The sequence below is a fragment of the Melospiza melodia genome, unplaced genomic scaffold (assembly GCF_035770615.1).
Source record: "Melospiza melodia melodia isolate bMelMel2 unplaced genomic scaffold, bMelMel2.pri scaffold_317, whole genome shotgun sequence".
In the NCBI taxonomy this organism is placed as follows: Eukaryota; Metazoa; Chordata; class Aves; order Passeriformes; family Passerellidae; genus Melospiza; species Melospiza melodia.
Genome location: NW_026948635.1, coordinates 52,598 through 73,018, shown reverse-complemented (window position 1 = coordinate 73,018; position 20,421 = coordinate 52,598). Strand labels below are relative to the sequence as shown.

Genomic DNA, 20,421 nt, shown 5'->3' with positions numbered 1-20,421 from the left:
CACCGGGCCGGGACCGCGGCCGGGCCGGAACCGGGACCGGGCCGGGACGCGGCGCCGCCGCCGCCCTGACCTCTCACCCCGTGACGTCACCGCGTCGCCATAGCGGCGGGCACGTCAAGGGGCGGGGCGAGGCGACGCCTCCCTAGCGAGGAATGATGGGAGTTGTAGTCGGGGGTGCGCGAGGCATGATGGGGAATGTAGTGCGGGGCGGGGCTGCGGCTGCAGCTGCAGCGGGACTGCGATCCAACCGGGACCGACCGGGACTACCCAGCCCGGGGCTGCCGGGGGTGGGCTCTGCCCCAGGGGGCGCCCACGGTGCTATGTCCCGGTAACGGCTCCGCTCCGAACCGGGCAGAGGGACCGGGGAACACAGAACCTGCGGGAGCTGTGCGGCCCAGTGCCACCCAGTACAGCCCAACACATCCCAGTGTCTCCCAGTGCAGCCCACTACATCCCAGTACAGGCCCAGTTCAGCCCAGTGTCTCCCAGTACTTCCCAGTACAGCCCAGCACAGCCCTGGGCCTCCCAGTGTCTCCCAGTTCAGCCCAGACCAGCTCAGCATTACCCAGTGCCAACCAGTCCCACCCAGCACAGCCCAGTCCAGCTCATCCCAGTATGGCCCAGTTCAGTCCAGTTCCTCCCAGCTCATCCCAGTATGGCCCAGTTCATCCCAGCACATCCCAGTTCAGCCCAGAGAGGGACAGAGGTGGCACATGGGACCCCCAGGACCCTCTGCCACCATTCCAGAGCCCTTTGAGGTGGAGGAGCTGCTGCTCAGGGACTCCCTGGGACCCCCAGGACCGCCTGGGATGGGATTTCCTCCGGACAGACCCCTCAGAGGGGATGGAGGTGGCACATGGGACCCCCAGGACCCTCTCCCACCACCGCAGCATTCTTCAGGCTGGGGGCACCACTGTCCTGGGACTCCCGGGATTACCGACAGCTGCTCATGGATGTGATTCCCACCGGGAACATCCCAGAGCAGAGACCCCCGGGATCCCCAGGATTACCGGGAGCCCTTCATGGGTGTGATTCCCACCGGGGACATTCCAGAGCATCAACCTCCGGGACCCCCGGGACCTCCGGTGTTACCGACATCCCTCATGGATTCCCACCGGGCACACCCCAGAGCAGAGACCCCCGGGATTACCGGGGCAGCCGCTCCCCGCTGCCCCCCGTCCTGCTCCAGCCGTGTCCCCCCGGGCTCTGCCGCTGCCCCGGGGCCGCCCCCGCCGCCGCCGCCGCCGCCGCCGCCGCCGTTCGGGCCCGGTGGGCGGCGCATCCCCGGCGCTCCATCCCCGCCCCGCAGCCGCCCGAGCGGAGCCGCCGCGGCCGGACCCGATGCCGGGAGCTGGGCGCTGAGGGCGGCCCCGACATGGGGGTTCTCAGCATCACGGACCAGGTACGGCCGCCGTTCCCCCGTCCTTCCTTCCTTCCCCCGGCTGATCCCGCTCGCTGCCGCCGCCGCCGCCGCGCCTCGGCCGGGCCGCGCCGCTACGGCAGCCCGGGGATGTGCGGCCTAGCGCGGCTCCGCCACCGGGCCCGGCCCGCCGCCGCCCCAGGCCGCGGGCTTCGCTCCGCCGAGCCCTCCCCGCTGCTCCCGGTCGTGCTGCAGCTCCGGGACGGGCCGGGGTCGCCGTTTGGAGCCGCTCTGGCCGTGCCCGCCGGGCCCAGCGCGGGCCGGGCCGGGAACGGGAACGGGAGAGCGCCGGGGATGGGAGCCTCAGAACGGGGAACGGGAGAGCCCCGGGAATGGCAGGATTTCGGGAGTGGGAGCCTCAGAACCGGGAACGGCAACGGGAGAACGCCAGGGTTGGGAGCACCGGGCCGGGAACGGGAGAGCGCCGGGAATGGCAGAATCCCGGGAAAGGGAGAGCGCTGGGAATGGGACCCCCGGGCCGGGAACAGGAGAATCCCAGGGCTGGGACATCCCGGGCCGGGAACGGGAGAGCCCCGGGAATGGGACCCCCGGGCCGGGAATGTGAAGCATGACTGGGGGATCCTGCCCTCGGAGGGCCCCGGGAATGGGACCCCCGACCCTGGAACGGGAGAGCTCCCGGGATGGGACCCTCGGGAGGGACCCCCCAGCCCAGGGACTGCGGAGCATTGAGGGAGGGTCCTGGTCCCGAGACCCCCTCAGGCTGGGAACGGTGGAGCCCCCGCGAATGGGATTGGGAATAGGAGAGCCCTGGGAATGGGAAACTTGGACTGGGAACAGGAGATCCCTGGGGTTGGGACACCTGGATCAGGAATGGGAGAATCACAGGAATGGGAGAAATCCAGGAATGGGATCCCCCGGCCTTGAAACAGGAGAATCTTGGGAATGGGACCCGTGGATCAGGAACAGGAGATTCCTGGGATTACGATACCTGGATCAGGAACAGGAGAGCCCCGGGAATGGCAGAATCCGTGGTCCAGGAATGGGTGACACCTGGGGACACCCATGGACCAGGGACAGCGGAGCTCCCAGGGTTGGGACATGTGCATCAGGAACGGGAGAATCCAGGAATGGGAGAACTCCAGGAATGGGATCACGCAGTCCTGGAATGGCAGAACTCTGGGAATGGGAGAGCCCTGGGGTTGGGACGCCTGGATCAGGAACGGGAGAACCCCAGGAATGGGTGAACCCCGTTCCAGCTGTGTCCCCATCACTGTCACCACCTGTTCCAGCTGTGTCCCCATCAGTGTCACCCCCTGTTCCAGCTGTGTCCCCTCTCTCTGTCACCGCTCCCTGTGTCCCCATCACTGTCCCCCCTCGTTCCAGCTGTGTCACTGTCACCTCTACTTGTGTCACTGTCACTGTCACCCCCTATTCCAGCTGTGTCACTGTCACCCCTCATTGTGTCCCCATCACTGTCCCCCCATTCCAGCTGTGTCACTGTCCCCCCATTCCGTTCCAGCTGTGTCACTGTCCCATTCCAGCAGTGTCACTGTCCCCTCCCCATTCCAGCTGTGTCACTGTCCCCTCTGTGTCCCCGCAGCCCCCTCTGGTCCAAGCCATCTTTAACCGGGATGTGGAGGAGGTTCGGTCGCTGCTCAATCAGAAGGAGAACATCAATGTGCTGGTGAGTGAGGGCCTGCTGCTGCTGCTGCTGCTGCTGCCAAACCTCACCCAGGGCTCCCAGATCCCTGCCATCCCCATCCCATCAGTCCCACAAATCCCATAAATCCCATCCCATCGCATAAATCCATCCCATCTCCATCCCCGTTCACATCCCATAAATCCCCTAAGTCCCATCCTATCAATCCCACAAATTCCATCCCAGTCCCCTCCCAGCCCCCTCCCAGTCCCTCCCACTCCCATCCCATAAATCCCATCCCCAGCCCCATCCTAGTCCCCTCCCAGCCCCCTCCCAACCCCATCCCAGTTTCTCCCAGTCCCATCCCATCCACATCCCATGAACCCCATCCCATCTCCATCCCCATCCCCATCCCATAAATCCCACAAATCCCATCCTATCCCATAAATCCTATAAATCCCATCCCAAAATCCCATCCCAAAATCCCATCCACATCCCATAAATCCCATCCTATGGATCCCATCCCATCCCCTCCCATAAATCCCATCCCATTCCATTCCAAAATCCCATAAGTCCCATAAATCCCATCCCATCCCCATCCTCATCCCAGTATCTCCCACCCTTTCCCAGTCCCTCCCAACCACATCCCAATCCCATCCCAATCTCTCCCAGTCCCTCCCAGTCCTTCCCATCCCCATCCCATAAATCCCACCCCAATCCCAGCCCCCTCCCAGCCCCATCCCAGTCCCTCCCAATCTCTCCCAATTCCTCCCAGTCCCATCCCAGTCTCTCTCAGTCCATCCCAACCCCATCCCAGTCCTTCCCATCCCCATCCCATAAATCCCACCCCAATCCCAGCCCCCTCCCAGCCCCATCCCAGTCCCTCCCAATCTCTCCCAATTCCTCCCAGTCCCATCCCAGTCTCTCTCAGTCCATCCCAACCCCATCCCAGTCCCTCCCATCCCCATCCCATAAATCCCACCCCAATCCCCAGCCCCATCCCAGTCTCTCCCACATTTCCCAGTCCCATCCCAATCCCTCCCAGTCCCTCCCAGTCCCATCCCAGTCCCTCCCAGTCCCTCCCAGTCTCTCCCATCCCCATCCCATAAATCCCACCCCAATCCCACCCCAATCCCAGCCCAATCCCAATCCCATCCCAGTCCCACCCAATCTCTCCCAGTCTCTCCCAGTCCCTCCCAACCCCATCCCAGTCCCTCCCAGTCTCTCCCAGTCCCTCCTAGTCCATCCCAGCCCCCTCCCAGTCCCTCCCATCCCCATCCCATAAATCCCACCCCAATCCCACCCCAATCCCACCCCAATCCCAGTCCCATCCCAGTCCCATCCCAGTCCCTCCCAGTCCCTCCCAGTCCCATCCCAGTCCCATCCCAGTCCCTCCCAGCCCCATCCCAGTCCCATCCCAGTCCCATCCCAGCCCCATCCCAGTCCCATCCCAGCCCCATCCCAATCTCCCCCACATTTCCCAGTCCCTCCCAGTCCCTCCCAGCCCCATCCCAGTCCATCCCAATCCCATCCCAGTCCCATCCCAATCCCTCCCAGTCCCTCCCAGCCCCATCCCAGCCCCATCCCAGTCCATCCCAATCCCATCCCAGTCTCTCCCAGTCCCTCCCAGCCCCATCCCAGTCCATCCCAATCCCATCCCAGTCCCATCCCAATCTCCCCCACATTTCCCAGTCCCATCCCAGTCCATCCCAATCCCATCCCAGTCCCTCCCAGCCCCATCCCAGTCCCTCCCAGCCCCATCCCAGTCCATCCCAATCCCATCCCAGTCCCTCCCAATCCCATCCCAGTCCATCCCAGTCCATCCCAATCCCATCCCAGTCTCTCCCAGTCCCTCCCAGTCCCTCCCAGCCCCATCCCAGTCCCTCCCAGTCCCTCCCAGTCTCTCCCTGTCCCTCCCAGCCCCATCCCAGTCCCTCCCAGTCCCTCCCAGTCTCTCCCTGTCCCTCCCAGCCCCATCCCAGTCCCTCCCAGTCCCTCCCAGTTCACAGCTGTCCCCCCTGCAGGACCAGGAACGCCGGACCCCTCTCCACGCTGCTGCCTACATCGGAGACGTTGCAATCCTCGAGCTGCTCATCCTGTCAGGTGAGGGCCAGAACCCAAAATCACCCCAGAAACATCTGTGGATCCCAGAGAAAATCTCCTAAAATCTGGAAAATCCCAGAGAAAATCCCCTAAAATCTGTGGAGATCCCAAGAAAATCCCCTAAAATCTGTGGATCCCAGAGAAAATCCCCTAAAATCTGTGGAGATCTGGAAAATCTCCTAAAATCTGTGGATCCCAAACACTTGATCCCACAGATCCCATTTTGGGGTTGCCTTGGGGGTACATGGAGCCCCTGTTGGGTTTTGGGGATACTCTTGGGGTGCAGAGTGTACCTGTTATATTTTGGGGATTCCTTTGGGATTCAGCGTGTCCCCATTGGGTTTTGGGGATGCTTTTGGGGTGCAGAGTGTCTTCACTGAGTTTTGGGGATGCCTTTGGGGTACATGGAGCCCCTACTGGGTTTTGGGGATATTTTTGGGGTTACAGAGTGGCCCTGTTATGTTTTAGGGATACTTTTGGGGTGCAGAGTGTCCCTGTTGTGTTTTGGGGAAACTTTTGGGATGCTGTTAGGTTTTGGGGATACCTTTGGGGTTCAGGCTGTCCCCATTGGGTTTTGGGGATACCTTTGGGGTGCAGAGTGTCTCTGTTATGTTTTGGGAATGCTTTTAGGATTCAGGGTGTCCCCATTGAATTTTGGGAATACTCTTGGGGTTCAGAGAGCCCCTGTTGGGATTTGTTGTTTCCACAAAATCCCCACCAAAATAACCAAAATTTTATCCCATTCCTCTCCATCTACAGAAGCGCTTGGGGGATTTGGGATTTTCCCCTGCCTGTTGTGGGGGTTCAGGGCAGCAGTGAGGGGCAGCTTTGGGGTTTTTTGGGTTTTTTGGGGTGCTGAGGTGTTTTTTTGGGTGTGTCCCCCACAGGTGCTAACGTGAACGCCAAGGACACGGTGTGGCTGACGCCGCTGCACCGCGCCGCGGCCTCGCGCCACGAGGTGAGGGGTGAGAGGGGAAATTGCTGGGGGAAAAGGGGAAAAAAAATGGGATTTTGTCCTCCCCTTTCCTTCCTTTGGGGTTTGGGGAACAGGAAGTTATGGGGAAAAAATTCTCCTTGGAAAAAAAACTGCAGTCCCACAGAGGGAAACCCCACAGAGGGAAATCCCACAGCAGGGAATCCCAGAGTGGGAAATCCCAGAGCAGGGAAATCCCAGAGCAGGGAATCCCAGAGTGGGAAATCCCAGAGTGGGAAATCCCAGAGTGGGAAACCCCACAGGGGGGAAATCCCACAGAGAGATATCCCAGAGTGGGAAGTCACAGAGGTAGAAATATAAAAGTGGGAAATTCCAGAGTGGGAAACCATAGAGTGGGAAAATCCCATAGCAGGGAAACCCCACAGAAGGAAATCCCACAGCAGGGAATCCCAGAGTGGGGAAATCCCACAGAGGGAAATCATAAAGTGGGAAATCCCACAGAGGGAAATCGAAATCACAGAGTGGGAAATCCCACAGAGGGAAATCACAAAGTGGGAAATCCTACAGAGGGAAATCAAAATCACAGAGTGGGAAATCCCACAGAGGGAAATCACAAAGTGGGAAGTCCCACAGAAGGAAATCGAAATCACAGAGTAGGAAATCCCACAGAGGGAAATCCCACAGAGAGAAGTCCCAGCGTGAGGAATCACAGAGGTGGAAATCCCACAGCAGGGACATCCCAGAGTGGGAAATCACAGAGGTGGAAACCCCAGAGGGGGGAAATCCCAGAGTGGGAAATCATAAAGTGAGAAATCCCAGCGAGGGAAACCCCACAGAGGGAAACCCCGCTGTGATCTGGGGTCGCCAGCTCCGGGACCCCCCAGCATTTGGGGTCTGGAGCCTTTCCCCGTTTGGCGCCCCACAGAAAGCCCTCCAGCTGCTCCTGAAGCACTCGGCCGATGCCAACGCGCGGGACAAGCACTGGCAGACCCCGCTGCACGTGGCCGCCGCCAACCGGGCCACCAAGTGCGTGGAGGCGCTGCTGCCGCTGCTCAGCACCGTCAACGTGGCCGACCGCACCGGGCGCACGGCGCTGCACCACGCCGTGCACAGCGGCCACCTGGAGGTGACACCGCCGGGACGCCGGCACGGGGACACCGCGAGGGCACGGGGAAATCAGGGTGGGAAGGGACGGGGGTGGGCAGGGATGTTGGGATGGACAGCATGGATGTTGGGGTGGGCAGGAGCAGGGCAGACAGGGACATTGGGATGGGCAGGTTTGGGGGTGGGCAGGGATTTTGGGGTGGGAAGGCTTAGGGGTGGGCAGGAGGGACATCGGGGTGGGCAGGGACATTGGGGTGGGCAGGTTTGGGGGTGGGCAGGGATTTTGGGGTGGGAAGGCTTAGGGGGTGGGAAGGGATAGGGGTGGGCAGGGACATTGGGGTGGGCAGGTTTGGGGGTGGGCAGGGATATTGGGATGGACAGCAGGGACGTTGGGGTGGGCAGGAACAGGGCAGACAGGGACATTGGGGTGGGCAGGAACGGGGTGGGAAGGGATAGGGGTGGGCAGGAGGGACATCGGGGTGGGCAGGGACATTGGGGTGGGCAGGTTTGGGGGTGGGCAGGGATTTTGGGGTGGGCAGGAACGGGGGTGGGAAGGGATAGGGGTGGGCAGGAGGGACATCAGGGTGGGCAGGAGGGACATCAGGGTGGGCAGGGACATTGGGATGGGCAGGTTTGGGGGTGGGCAGGGATATTGGGATGGACAGCAGGGACGTTGGGGTGGGCAGGAGCAGGGCAGACAGGGACATTGGGGTGGGCAGGTTTGGGGGTGGGCAGGGATTTTGGGGTGGGCAGGAACGGGGTGGGAAGGGATAGGGGTGGGCAGGAGGGACATCGGGGTGGGCAGGGACATTGGGGTGGGCAGGTTAGGGGGTGGGCAGGGATATTGGGATGGGCAGGAACAGGGCAGACAGGGACATTGGGATGGGCAGGTTTGGGGGTGGGCAGGGATTTTGGGATTGGGCAGGAACGGGGTGGGAAGGGATAGGGGTGGGCAGGAGGGACATTGGGGTGGGCAGGAGGGACATCAGGGTGGGCAGGGACATTGGGGTGGGCAGGTTTGGGGGTGGGCAGGGATATTGGGATGGACAGCAGGGACATTGGGATGGGCAGGAACAGGGCAGACAGGGACATTGGGATGGGCAGGAATGGGGGTTGGAAGGGATAGGGGTGGGCAGGAGGGACATCGGGGTGGGCAGGAGGGACATCGGGGTGGGCAGGGACATTGGGGTGGGCAGGTTTGGGGGTGGGCAGGGATTTTGGGGTGGGCAGGAACGGGGGTGGGAAGGGATAGGGGTGGGCAGGAGGGACATCAGGGTGGGCAGGAGGGACATCAGGGTGGGCAGGGACATTGGGATGGGCAGGTTTGGGGGTGGGCAGGGATATTGGGATGGACAGCAGGGACATTGGGATGGGCAGGAACAGGGCAGACAGGGACATTGGGATGGGCAGGAACGGGGTGGGAAGGGATAGGGGTGGGCAGGAGGGACATCGGGGTGGGCAGGGACATTGGGGTGGGCAGCAGAGATGTAGGGATGGACAGGGACAGGGTGGGCAGGGATAGGGATAGGCAGGAGGGACATTGGGGCAGGCAGGGATGTTGGGGTGGGCAGGGACTTCAGGGTGGGTAGAGATAGGGTGGACAGGGAAATTGGGGTGGAGAGGGACAGGGACAGGCAGGGACATTGGGGTGGGGAGGGATAGGGGTGGGCAGGAGGGACATTGAGATGGGCAGAGACATTAGGGTGGACAGGGACATTGGGATGGACAGGGACAGGGTGGGCAGGGACATTGGGGCGGACAGGGATGTTTGGGTGGGCAGGGAGGGACATTGGGGTGGGCACAGACACAGGTGGGCAGCAGGGACATTGGGGTGTGCAGGGACATTGGGGTGATCCCAGATGTCCGAGTGGCCAGGGACATTGGGGTGGGCACAGACAGAGGTGGCCAGCAGAGGCATCGGAGTGGACAGGGACATTGTGGTGGCCCTGGACATTAGGGAGGCCAAGGACATCGGGGTCAGCACAGACAGGGGCGGACAGGGACATTGGGGTGGGCACTGACAGGGACATTGAGGGGGCAGGGAAATTGGGGTGGCCCTGCTGACACTGTCCCCACACCCCACAGATGGTGAACCTGCTGCTCAACAAAGGTGCCAGCCCCAGCACGTGTGACAAGAAGGACAGACAGCCCCTGCACTGGGCGGCCTTCCTGGGTAGGGGCTCCCTGCTGCTTTCACTCCCTCTCCTGCTCTCCCACTCCCTCTCTCTCATCCCTTCTCCACCTCTCCCATTCCTCCTGTCCCTCTCTCCCTTCTCTCCACATTTCCCACTCTTCATCTCTCCGTTCCCTCCATCTCTCCCACTCTTCCTCTCCATCTCTCCCATCCCTTCTCTCTCCCATCCCTTCTCTCCATCTCTCCCTTCTCTCCACATTTCCAAATTCCTCCTCTCCATCTCTCCTGTTCCTCCTCTCCCCCCCAATGTCACAAGGATTCTCCTCTCAGTGTCCCCCATCTCCCTGGTGTCCCCACTTCTCTGGTGTCCCCATCTCCCTGATGTCCCCATTGTCCCCAGTGTCCCCCATCTCCCTGATGTCCCCGTTGTCCCCAGTGTCCCCCGTCTCCCTGATGTCCTCCATCTCCCCAGTGTCCCCATCTTTGTCCCCATCTCCCTGATGTCTCCCATCTCCCCAATGTCCTCCATCTCCTTGGTGTCCCCATCTCCTTGGTGTCCTCAGTTTGTTTCCCTGGTGTCCCTACCTCCCCAATGTCCCCCATCTCCCCAGTGTCCCCATCTCTGTCCTCCATCTCCTCAGTGCCCCCCATCTCCTCAATGTCCCCCATGTCCTCAGTGTCCCCCATCACTCCAGTGTCCCCAGTCTTCCCAGTCTCCTCATCTCCCCAGCATCCTCCATCTCTTTGGTGTCCCCCATCTCTTTGGTGTCCTCCATCTCCCTGGTGTCCCCATCTCCCTGATGTCCCCCATGTCCTCAGTGTCCCCTATCTCTCTTGTTTTTCCCTGTCTCCCCATTTCTCCCCAGTGTCCCCCATCTCCCCGTTGTCCCCGTTGTCCCTGCTGTCCCGTTGCTGTCACGGCTGTCCCCGCAGGTCACCTGGAGGTGCTGAAGCTGCTGGTGGCGCGCGGGGCCGATGTCATGTGCAAGGACAGGAAGGGTTACACGCTGCTGCACACGGCGGCCGCCAGCGGCCAGATCGAGGTCGTGCGTCACCTGCTCAGGCTGGGGGTGGAGGTGAGAGCCCAACGCCTGCCCGGGGCTGGGAGAGGTGGGACGGGAGCTGCACACGTGGGGGCAGAGACCTTGGTGCTTCCCAAAGTCCCAAATCCGCTGGACTTCATCGTTTCTGCAGATCCGAATTCTGTCACCCTGAGCAGCCCTGAGTGGTTCTCTGCTGCCTTTTTCCCACCTAAATCCCAAATCCTGAGGGTTTTATTGGTCCCTGAGATCAAGGAACCAAATTCCTTCCCCCTGGGTGGTGACAGGAGGCCTGGGTGGTGACAGAAGCTTTGGGTTCTCCTCATCCACTTTTCTCCATCTGGAAACCCTGGACCCCACGGATCCCTTGGACCCCACAGATCCCATGGACACCACAACCCCCAGAGGTCCCACAGATACTGTAGATCCCACAGCCCCCACAGACCCCGTGGACACCACAGATCCCATGGACCTCATGGATTCCATCTCTCCTGCACGGATCCCATGGACCCCACAGATGCTACAGACCCCGGGGACACCACAGCCCCCACAGATCCCATAGACCCCACAGCCCCCACAGATCCTATAGACCCCACAGACCCTGTTGACCCCCACAGATCCACATACCCCACAGCCCCCACAGACCCCATGGATCCCACAGACCCCATGGACACCACAGATCCAATGGATCCCACAGACCCCATGGACACCACAAACCTCAAAGACCCTATTGACCCCACAGACCCCACAGCCACCACAGACCCCGTTGACCCCACAGATCCAGTGTTTCCCACAGACCCCGTTGACCCCACAAACCCCACAGACCTCACAGATCCCATGGACCCCGTTAACCCCACAGACCCCCCAGCCCTCACAGACCCTGTTGACCCCACAGACCCCATGGACCCTGTTGACTCCACAGATCCCATTGACTCCCCAGCCCCCACAGACCCCAGGGATCCCACGCACTCCATGGGCCCCAGAGATCCCATTGACCCCACAGCCCCACTGCTCCCGCGTGTCCCCCAGACCCCACAGACCCCACAAACCCCACAGACCCCACAAACCCCACATCCCCCTGGTGTCCCACAGATCGACGAGCCCAACTCCTCTGGGAACACGGCGCTGCGCATCTCCCAGAGCCCCCACAGCCCCCATTGACCCCACAGATCCACAAACCCCACAAACCCCATGGACCCTGTTTACCCCACAAACCCCACAGACCCCACGGACCCTGTTTACCCCACAGACCCCACAGACCCCACGGACGCTGTTTACCCCACAAACCCCACAGACCCCACAGACCCCACGGACCCTGTTTACCCCACAAACCCCACAAACCCCACAGACCCCACGGACCCTGTTTACCCCACAAACCCCACAGACCCCACGGACCCTGTTTACCCCACAAACCCCACAGACCCCACGGACCCTGTTTACCCCACAGACCCCACAGACCCCACGGACGCTGTTTACCCCACAAACCCCACAGACCCCACGGACCCTGTTTACCCCACAGACCCCACAAACCCCACAGACCCCACGGACCCTGTTTACCCCACAAACCCCACAGACCCCACAAACCCCACAGACCCCACGGACCCTGTTTACCCCACAGACCCCGCAATCCCCACAGACGCCATGGACCCTGTTTACCCCACAAACCCCACATCCCCCCCCGTGTCCCGCAGATCGACGAGCCCAACTCCTTCGGGAACACGGCGCTGCACATCGCCTGCTACATGGGGCAGGACGCGGTGGCCAACGAGCTGGTCAACGTGGGGGCCAACGTCAACCAGCCCAACGAGAAGGGCTTCACCCCCCTGCACTTCGCCGCCGTCTCCACCAACGGCGCCCTGTGCCTCGAGATCCTCGTCAACAACGGCGCCGACGTCAACTTCCAGGTGGGCACCTTGGGGTTGGGGTCACCTTGCAGGTGGGCACCTCGGGGTTGGGGTCAACTTCCAGGTGGGCACCTCGAGGTTGGGGTCAACTTCCAGGTGGGCACCTTGGGTTTGGGGTCAACTTCCAGGTGGGCACCTTGGGGTTGGGGTCACCTTCCAGGTGGGCACCTTGGGGTTGGGGTCAACTTCCAGGTGGCGCCTCGGGGTTGGGGTCAACTTCCAGGTGGGCACCTCGGGTTTGGGGTTATGGGGTGGTGGGGTGTGGTTACAGGTGGAGGATCCTTGGGTTTTGGCGTTGGGGGGTCTTGGGGTTACAGATGAGGAAACCTCAAGATTTTGGGGTTGAAGGGATGGGGAAGGTGTTGGGGTGTGGTTACAGGTGAGGGATCCTCAAGATTTTGGGGGTTTTGGGATGGAGAAGGTGTTGGGGTGTGGTTACAGGTGAGGGATCCTCAAGATTTTGGGGGTTTTGGGATGGAGAAGGTGTTGGGGTGTGGTTACAGGTGAGGGATCCTCAAGATTTTGGGTAGGAAGGATGGAGAAGGTGTTGGGATGTGGCTGAGCCCCTCCCGGGGGTTGTTTTGGGTTTTTGGGATGGTTTTGGGTTTTGGGGAGGGTTGGGATGTGTCTGAGCCCCTGCTGTTGGTGTTGGGGTTTTTTTGAGTGGTTTTGGGTTTTTGGGTAGGTTTTTGAGTGGTTTTGGGTTTTTGGGTAGGTTTTTGAGTGGTTTTGGGTTTTTGGGGTGTTTTTGGGGTGTTTTTGGGGTGTGTCTGAGCCCCTCCTGGGGGCGTTGGGTGTTTTTGGGGTGTTTTTGGGGTGTTTTTGGGTGTTTTTGGGGTGTGTCTGAGCCCCTCCTGGGGGCGTTGGGTGGATTTGGGTTTTTGGGGTGTTTTTGGGGTGTTTTTGGGGTGTGTCTGAGCCCCTCCTGGGGGCGTTGGGTGGATTTGGGTTTTTGGGGTGTTTTTGGGGTGTTTTTGGGGTGTGTCTGAGCCCCTCCTGGGCATTCCTGCAGAGCAAGGAAGGGAAGAGCCCCCTGCACATGGCGGCGATCCACGGACGGTTCACGCGCTCGCAGATCCTCATCCAGAACGGTCAGTGGGGCCTCCCTGGCTGATCCCAAATTTCCCTGAAACTTCCAGAACCCCCGTGGGAGGGTCAGGGAGGGGTTCAGACCTTCCCAAGTCATCACCCCAAATCCCCAGGGAGGTTCTTGCGGTGTTTTCCCCAATATTCCTGTCCTAAAATTTGGATATTCCCATCAGATCCTCCAAAGTTCCAATATTTTCCCCAAAATTCCTGTTAACGTCCTCCAAAATTCCAGGATTTTGGATTTGGGGCATCTCTGGGATGGGAATTTGGGGATTTTGAATCTGAGGGTGTCCCTGGGGTGGGATTTTGGGATTTTGGAGCTTGGATCTGTTCCCAGTGTGGGAATTCCAGGATTTTGGATCTGGGGTCATCTCTGGGATGGAATTTTGGGATTTTGGAGCCTGGAGTGGGAATTTTGGGATTTTGGAGCTCAGGGGTGTCCCTGGGATGGGAAATTTGGGGATTTTGGAGCTTGGATCCGTCCCCAGGGCAGGAATTCTGGGATTTGGATGTGGGATGGGAATTCCAGGATTTCAGAGCCTGGATCTGTGCCTGGGATGGGAATTGCGGGATTTTGAATCTGGGGGTGTCCCTGGGTGGAAATTTTGGGGTTTGAGGTTTGGGGGTGTCCCTGGTTTGGGAATTCCAGGATTTCGGAGCCCGGAACCTTCTCAGGGGTGGGAATTTGGGGATTGTTGGATCTGGGGTGGGAATTCCAGGATTTCAGAGCCTGGATCTCTCCCTGGTTTGGAATTCTGGGATCTGTCCCTTGTTTGGAAATTTGGGGATTTTGGAGTCCAGAACTTTTTCTGGGGTGGGAATTCTGAATTTCAGAGCCTGGATCTGTGCCTGGATGGGAATTCCGGGATTTTGAATCTGGGGGTGTCCCTGGGGTGGAAATTCCGGGATTTGGGGTTTGGGGGTATCCCTGAGTTGTAAATTCTGAAATTTTGGAGCCCAGAACTTTTTCTGGGGTGGGAATTCTGGGATTTCAGAGCCTGGATCTGTCCTTGGGTTGGAATTCCGGGATTTGGGGTTTGGGGGTGTCCTTGATTTGGGAATTCCAGGATTTCGGAGTCCGGAACCTTCTCAGGGGTGGAAATTTGGGGATTGTTGAATCTGGAATAGGAATTTGGGGATTTTGGATCTGGGGTGGGAATTCCAGGATTTCAGAGCCCAGAGCCCTCCCTTGGGTGGGAATTCTGGAATTTTGGGAATTCCGGGATTTCGGAGCTGGAACCTTCTCAGGGGTGGGAATTGTGGGATTGTTGGATCTGGGGTGGGGATTCGGGGATTTGGGATCCCGGAATGTTCCGGAACAGAGCAGAGCCTCTCCCCCGCAGGCAGTGAGATCGACTGTGCTGACAAGTACGGCAACACCCCCCTGCACGTCGCTGCTAGATACGGCCACGAGCTGCTAATTAGTACGTTAATGACCAATGGTGCTGACACTGCCAGGTGAGCCGGGCTGCCCTTCCAGAACCTTCTGGGGGGGGCTGGGAGAGTTTCCAGAATGTTCTGGGTCCTGGAAGGGTTTCCAGGATCTTAGGGGAGAGTCCTCGAAAGGTTTCCAAAATGTCCTGAAAGGGTTTCCAGAATGTTCTAAGCTCCTGGAAAGATTCCCAAGGTGTTCTGGAGGGTTTCCAGAATGTTCTAAGATCCTGGAAAGATTCCCAAGGTGTTCTGGGAGGGTTTCCAGAATGTTCTAAGCTCCTGGAAGCATTCCCAAAGTGTCCTGGGAGGATCCCGGGAGGGTTTCCAGAATGTTCTGGGTCCTGCTGGGTCCTGGAGGGGTTTCCAGGATGTCCTGGGTGGGTCCTGGAAGGGTTCTGTGCTCCTGCTGGGTCCTTGAAGGGTTTCCAGAATGTTCTAAGCTCCTGGAAGGGTTCCCAAAGTGTCCTGGGAGGATCCTGGAAGGGTTTCCAGAATGTTCTGGGAGAGTCCTGGAAGGGTTTTCAAAATGTTCTGGTCTCCTGCTGGGTCCTGGAGAGTTCTGGGATGTTCTGGGTGGGTTCTGGGAGGGTTTCCAGAATGTTCTAAGATCCTGGAAAGATTCCAAGGTGTTCTGGGAGGGTTTCCAGAATGTTCTAAGCTCCTGGAAGGGTTCCCAAAGTGGCCTGGAGGATCCTGGAAGGGTTTCCAGAATTTTCTAGGTCCTGCTGGGTCCTGGAGGGGTTCTGGAGTGTCTGGGAGGGTCCTGGAAAAGTTCTGGGGTGTTCTGGGTCCTGAAGGGTTCCTGAAAGGTCCTAGGACAATTGTGGAAGGGTTTCCAGAATGTTCTGGGAGAATCCTGGAAGGGTTTCTAGAATGTTCTGAGCTCCTGCTGGGTCCTGGAAGGGTTCCCAAAGTGTCCTGGGAGGGTCCTGGAAGGGTTTCCAGAATGTTCTGGGGGAGTCCTGGAAAGGTTCCTAGGATGTTTTGGGTCCTGGAAGGGTTTCCAGAGTGTTCTGGAGGGTCCTGGAAGGGTTTCCAGAATGTTCTGGATCCTGTAAAGGTTTCCAAAATGTTCTGGGTCCTGAAAGGGTTCCTAAAGGGTCCTGGGAGGGTCTTGGAAGGGTTTCTAGAATGTTCTGGGTCCTGGTGCCATCCCATGTCCCATCCCAGGGCTTGATCCAGCCCTGGAGGGATCTCACCAGGACAAAAGACCCGGAGACCCCAAAGGAGTGCCCAAAACCCTTCCCAGAGGTTCCATTTCCTGCTGGCAGCACCTTGGGAGGTTTAAATGCCAAAATTAAAAAAAAACTCGAGGAGGTTTTCAACCCAAAATTCCCGTTTGTGCCCCCAAACCGCCCCTGCAGGCGCGGCATCCACGACATGTTCCCCCTGCACTTGGCCGTTCTCTTCGGGTTCTCCGACTGTTGTCGCAAGCTGCTTTCCTCAGGTGACCGTCCCCGCCCTGTCCCCGCGCCAGCCCCGCCCGGGTGGCCCTTGGGGACAGCCGGGTGACGCCGGTGTCCCCCCAGGTCAGTTGTACAGCATCGTGTCCTCGCTGAGCAACGAGCACGTGCTGAGCGCCGGCTTCGACATCAACACCCCCGACAACCTGGGCAGGACCTGTCTGCACGCTGCTGCTTCCGGAGGGTGGGGACACCTGGGGGACACCTTGGGGACACCTTGGGGACACTTGGGGACACTTGGGGACAGCCTTGGGATAGGCTGGGGTAATGGGGATATGGGGACATAGGGATATGGGGATATGGGGATAACCCCGACAGCCTGGGCAGGAGCTGTCTGCACACTGCTGCTTCCGGAGGGTGGGGACACCTGGGGACACTTTGGGACATTTGGGGACTCCTTGGGGACATTTGGGGACATGGGGATAACCTGGGGACAGCCTTGGGATAGGCTGGGGTAATGGGGATATGGGGATAAGCCCGACAACCTGGGCAGGACCTGTCTGCACACTGCTGCTTCCGGAGGGTGGGGGGACATGGGGACACCTTGGGGACACTTGAGGACATGAGGGGACTCCTTGGGACACCTTGGGGACATGGGGATAACCTGGAGACAGGGTGGGAATAGGCTGGGGTAATGGGGGTATGGGGATATGGGGATAGCCCCGACAACCTGGGCAGGACCTGTCTGCACGCTGCTGCTTCCGGAGGGTGGGGACACCTGGGGACACCTTGGGGACACCTTGGGGACACTTGGGGACACTTGGGGACAGCCTTGGGATAGGCTGGGGTAATGGGGATATGGGGACATAGGGATATGGGGATAACCCCGACAGCCTGGGCAGGAGCTGTTTGCACGCTGCTGCTTCCGGAGGGTGGGGACACCTGGGGGACACTTTGGGGACATCTGGGGACTCCTTGGGGACATTTGGGGACATGGGGATAACCTGGGGACAGCCTTGGGATAGGCTGGGGATATGGGGATATGGGGATAAGCCCGACAACCTGGGCAGGAGCTGTCCGCACGCTGCTGCTTCTGGAGGGTGGGGACACCTTGGGGACACTTTGGGGACATTTGGGGACTCCTTGGGACACCTTGGGGACATGGGGATAACCTGGAGACAGGCTGGGAATAGGCTGGGGTAATGGGGGTATGGGGATATGGGGATAGCCCCGACAACCTGGGCAGGACCTGTCTGCATGCTGCTGCTTCTGGAGGGTGGGGACACCTTGGGGACACTTTGGGGACATTTGGGGACTCCTTGGGACACTTTGGGGACTCCTTGGGGACACCTGGGGACATGGGGATAACCTGGGGACAGCCTGAGGAGACATAGGGACACCTGGGGATAGCCTTGGGACAGCCCTGACAGCCTGGGCAGGAGCTGTCTGCACATTGCTGCTTCCGGAGGGTGGGGACACCTGGGGACACCTTGGGGACATTTGGGGACTCCTTGGGGACATAGGCAGACCTGGGGACTTTTGGGGACAGACTGGAGACAGCTGGGGACACGAGGACAGTCTGGGGATAGGCTGGGGACACCTGGGGACATGGGGACAGTGCTCTGATCGAGGGCACGGGCCTGCTCAGAGCAGGGATGGGAAGCTGGGTGAGTCCTGGGGGGTGACACTTCTGGGAGGGGACATTTCTGGGTGGCACGGTGACACTCTGGGTGCCTGAGGGACACTTTGGGTGACATGGAGACATTTTTGGATACCTGGAAGACGCTCTGGGTGTCGTGGGGACACTCCAATTGTCATGGGGACATTTCTGGTGCCCTGAAGGGCAGTTTGGGTGGCGTGGTGACACTTTGGGTGGCATGAGGACACTCTGGGTGGCATGGTGACACTCTGATTACCCGAGGGACATTTCTGGGTCCCTGGGGGACACTCTGGGTGGCATGGGGACACTTTGGGTGGCATGAGGACACTCTGGGTGGCATGGTGACACTCTGATTACCCGAGGGACATTTCTGGGTCCCTGGGGGACACTCTGGGTGGCATGGGGACACTCTGGGTGGCATGGTGACACTCTGATTACCCGAGGGACATTTCTGGGTCCCTGGGGACACTTTGGGTGGCATGAGGACACTCTGGGTGGCATGGGGACACTCTGGGTGGCTGGGGGACACCAGGTGGCATGGGGACATTTCTGGGTAGGTGGAGGACACTCTGGGTGGCATGGTGACATTTCTGGGTGGCCTGGTGACACTCTGGGGTGGCCTGGTGACACTCTGGGGTGGCCTGGTGACACTCTGATTACCCGAGGGACATTTCTGGGTCCCTGGGGGACACTCTGGGTGTCGTGGGGACACTCTGGGTGGCTGGGGGACACCAGGTGGCATGGGGACATTTCTGGGTAGGTGGAGGACACTCTGGGTGGCATGGTGACATTTCTGGGTGGCCTGGTGACACTCTGGGGTGGCCTGGTGACACTCTGGGTGGCATGGTGACACTCTGATTACCCGAGGGACATTTCTGGGTCCCTGGGGGACACTCTGGGTGTCGTGGGGACACTCTGGGTGGCTGGGGGACACCAGGTGGCATGGGGACATTTCTGGGTAGGTGGAGGACACTCTGGGTGGCATAGTGACATTTCTGGGTGGCCTGGTGACACTCTGGGTGGCATGGTGACACTGATTACCCGAGGGACATTTCTGGGTCCCTGGGGGACACTCTGGGTGTCGTGGGGACACTTTGGGTGGCATGGGGACACTCTGGGTGGCTGGGGGACACCAGGTGGCATGGGGACATTTCTGGGTAGGTGGAGGACACTCTGGGTGGCATAGTGACATTTCTGGGTGGCCTGGTGACGCTCTGGGGTGGCCTGGTGACACTCTGGGTGGCATGGTGACATTTCTGGGTGGCCTGGTGACACTCTGGGGTGGCCCGGTGACACTCCCGTGTCCCTGTCCCTTGCAGGAACGTTGAATGTCTGAACCTGCTGCTGAGCAGCGGCGCCGACCTGCGGAGGAGGGACAAGTTCGGGAGGTGAGCGGGGACACCTGGGGACACCTGGGGACACTTGGGGACATCCTGGTGTCCCCAAATCCCAGAGCTGAGTCACTTGGAGCCACCTGGGTTGGGACTTCCTGGTGTCCCCAAATCCCAGCTCAGGGTTGGGGACGTTTCTGGGTTCCTGAGGGGTCACCAACGCTCCTTCCTGGGACCCCCCTGAGATGGGGGCTCCAAACCCCCTGCAGGTCCTGGGAGGGTCTCCAAAGTGTCCTGGGAAGGTCCTGGAAGGGTCCCCAAAGTGTCCTGGGAGGGTTCCTGGGGTGTTCTGGGTCCTGGAAGGGTTCCTGGGGATATCCTGGGCTCCTGCAGGTCCTGGAAGGGTTTCCAGAATGTTCTAAACTCCTGCTGGGTCCTCGAAGGGTTCCTGAGGTGTTCTGGGTCCTGGAAGGGTTCTCAGGGTGTCCTGGGGCTGCTGCAGGTCCTGGGTGGGTTCTTGAGGTGTTCTGGGAGGGTCCTGGAAGGGCTTCCAGAATGTTCTGAGCTCCTGCAGGTCCTGGAAGGGTTCCCGGGGCATCCTGGGCTCCTGGAAGGTTCTGGAAGGGGTCCCGGGGCTCCTGCAGGTCCTGGAAGGTTCTGGAAGGGTTCCTGGGGTGTTGTGGGAGGGTCCTGGAAGGGTTCCTGGGGCATCCTGCGCTCCTGGAAGGTCCTGGAAGGTTCTGGAAGGGTTCCCGGGGCTCCTGGAAGGTTCTGGAAGGGTTCCCGGGGCTCCTGCAGGTCCTGGAAGGTTCTGGAAGGGTTCCCGGGGGTCCTGGAAGGTTCTGGAAGGGCTCCTGGGGCATCTTGGGCTCCTGCAGGTCCTGGAAGGTTCTGGAAGGGTTCCTGGGGCATCCTGGGCTCCTGGAAGGTTCTGGAAGGGTTCCCGGGGCTCCTGCAGGTCCTGGAAGGTTCTGGAAGGGTTCCTGGGGCATCCTGGGCTCCTGGAAGGTTCTGGAAGGGTTCCCGGGGCCTCCTGGGCTCCTGGAAGGTTCTGGAAGGGTTCCCGGGGCTCCTGCAGGTCCTGGAAGGTTCTGGAAGGGTTCCTGGGGTATCCTGGGCTCCTGCAGGTCCTGGAAGGGTTCCCGGGGCTCCTGGAAGGTTCTGGAAGGGTTCCCGAGGCTCCTGCAGGTCCTGGAAGGTTCTGGAAGGGTTCCCGGGGCTCCTGCAGGTCCTGGAAGGTTCTGGAAGGGTTCCCGGGGCTCCCG

At 60.2% G+C, this 20,421-nt stretch overlaps 1 protein-coding gene across 1 annotated transcript in view; it reads left to right on the top strand.

Annotated features, from left to right (window-relative positions):
• The first annotated feature begins 1,319 nt into the window (after positions 1-1,319).
• ANKRD52 (ankyrin repeat domain 52) overlaps positions 1,320-20,421 on the top strand; it is a 51,883-nt gene continuing 32,781 nt past the window's right edge. The window contains exons 1-13 of the mRNA XM_063182764.1: positions 1,320-1,402; positions 2,982-3,065; positions 5,045-5,123; positions 6,011-6,081; positions 6,983-7,183; positions 9,247-9,334; positions 10,229-10,371; positions 12,027-12,239; positions 13,252-13,330; positions 14,672-14,786; positions 16,127-16,209; positions 16,292-16,409; positions 19,145-19,213. Coding sequence (XP_063038834.1) covers positions 1,376-1,402; positions 2,982-3,065; positions 5,045-5,123; positions 6,011-6,081; positions 6,983-7,183; positions 9,247-9,334; positions 10,229-10,371; positions 12,027-12,239; positions 13,252-13,330; positions 14,672-14,786; positions 16,127-16,209; positions 16,292-16,409; positions 19,145-19,213 — 1,370 coding nt within the window. The 5' untranslated portion in view covers positions 1,320-1,375. The remainder of the gene's footprint in view (positions 1,403-2,981; positions 3,066-5,044; positions 5,124-6,010; positions 6,082-6,982; positions 7,184-9,246; positions 9,335-10,228; positions 10,372-12,026; positions 12,240-13,251; positions 13,331-14,671; positions 14,787-16,126; positions 16,210-16,291; positions 16,410-19,144; positions 19,214-20,421) is intronic.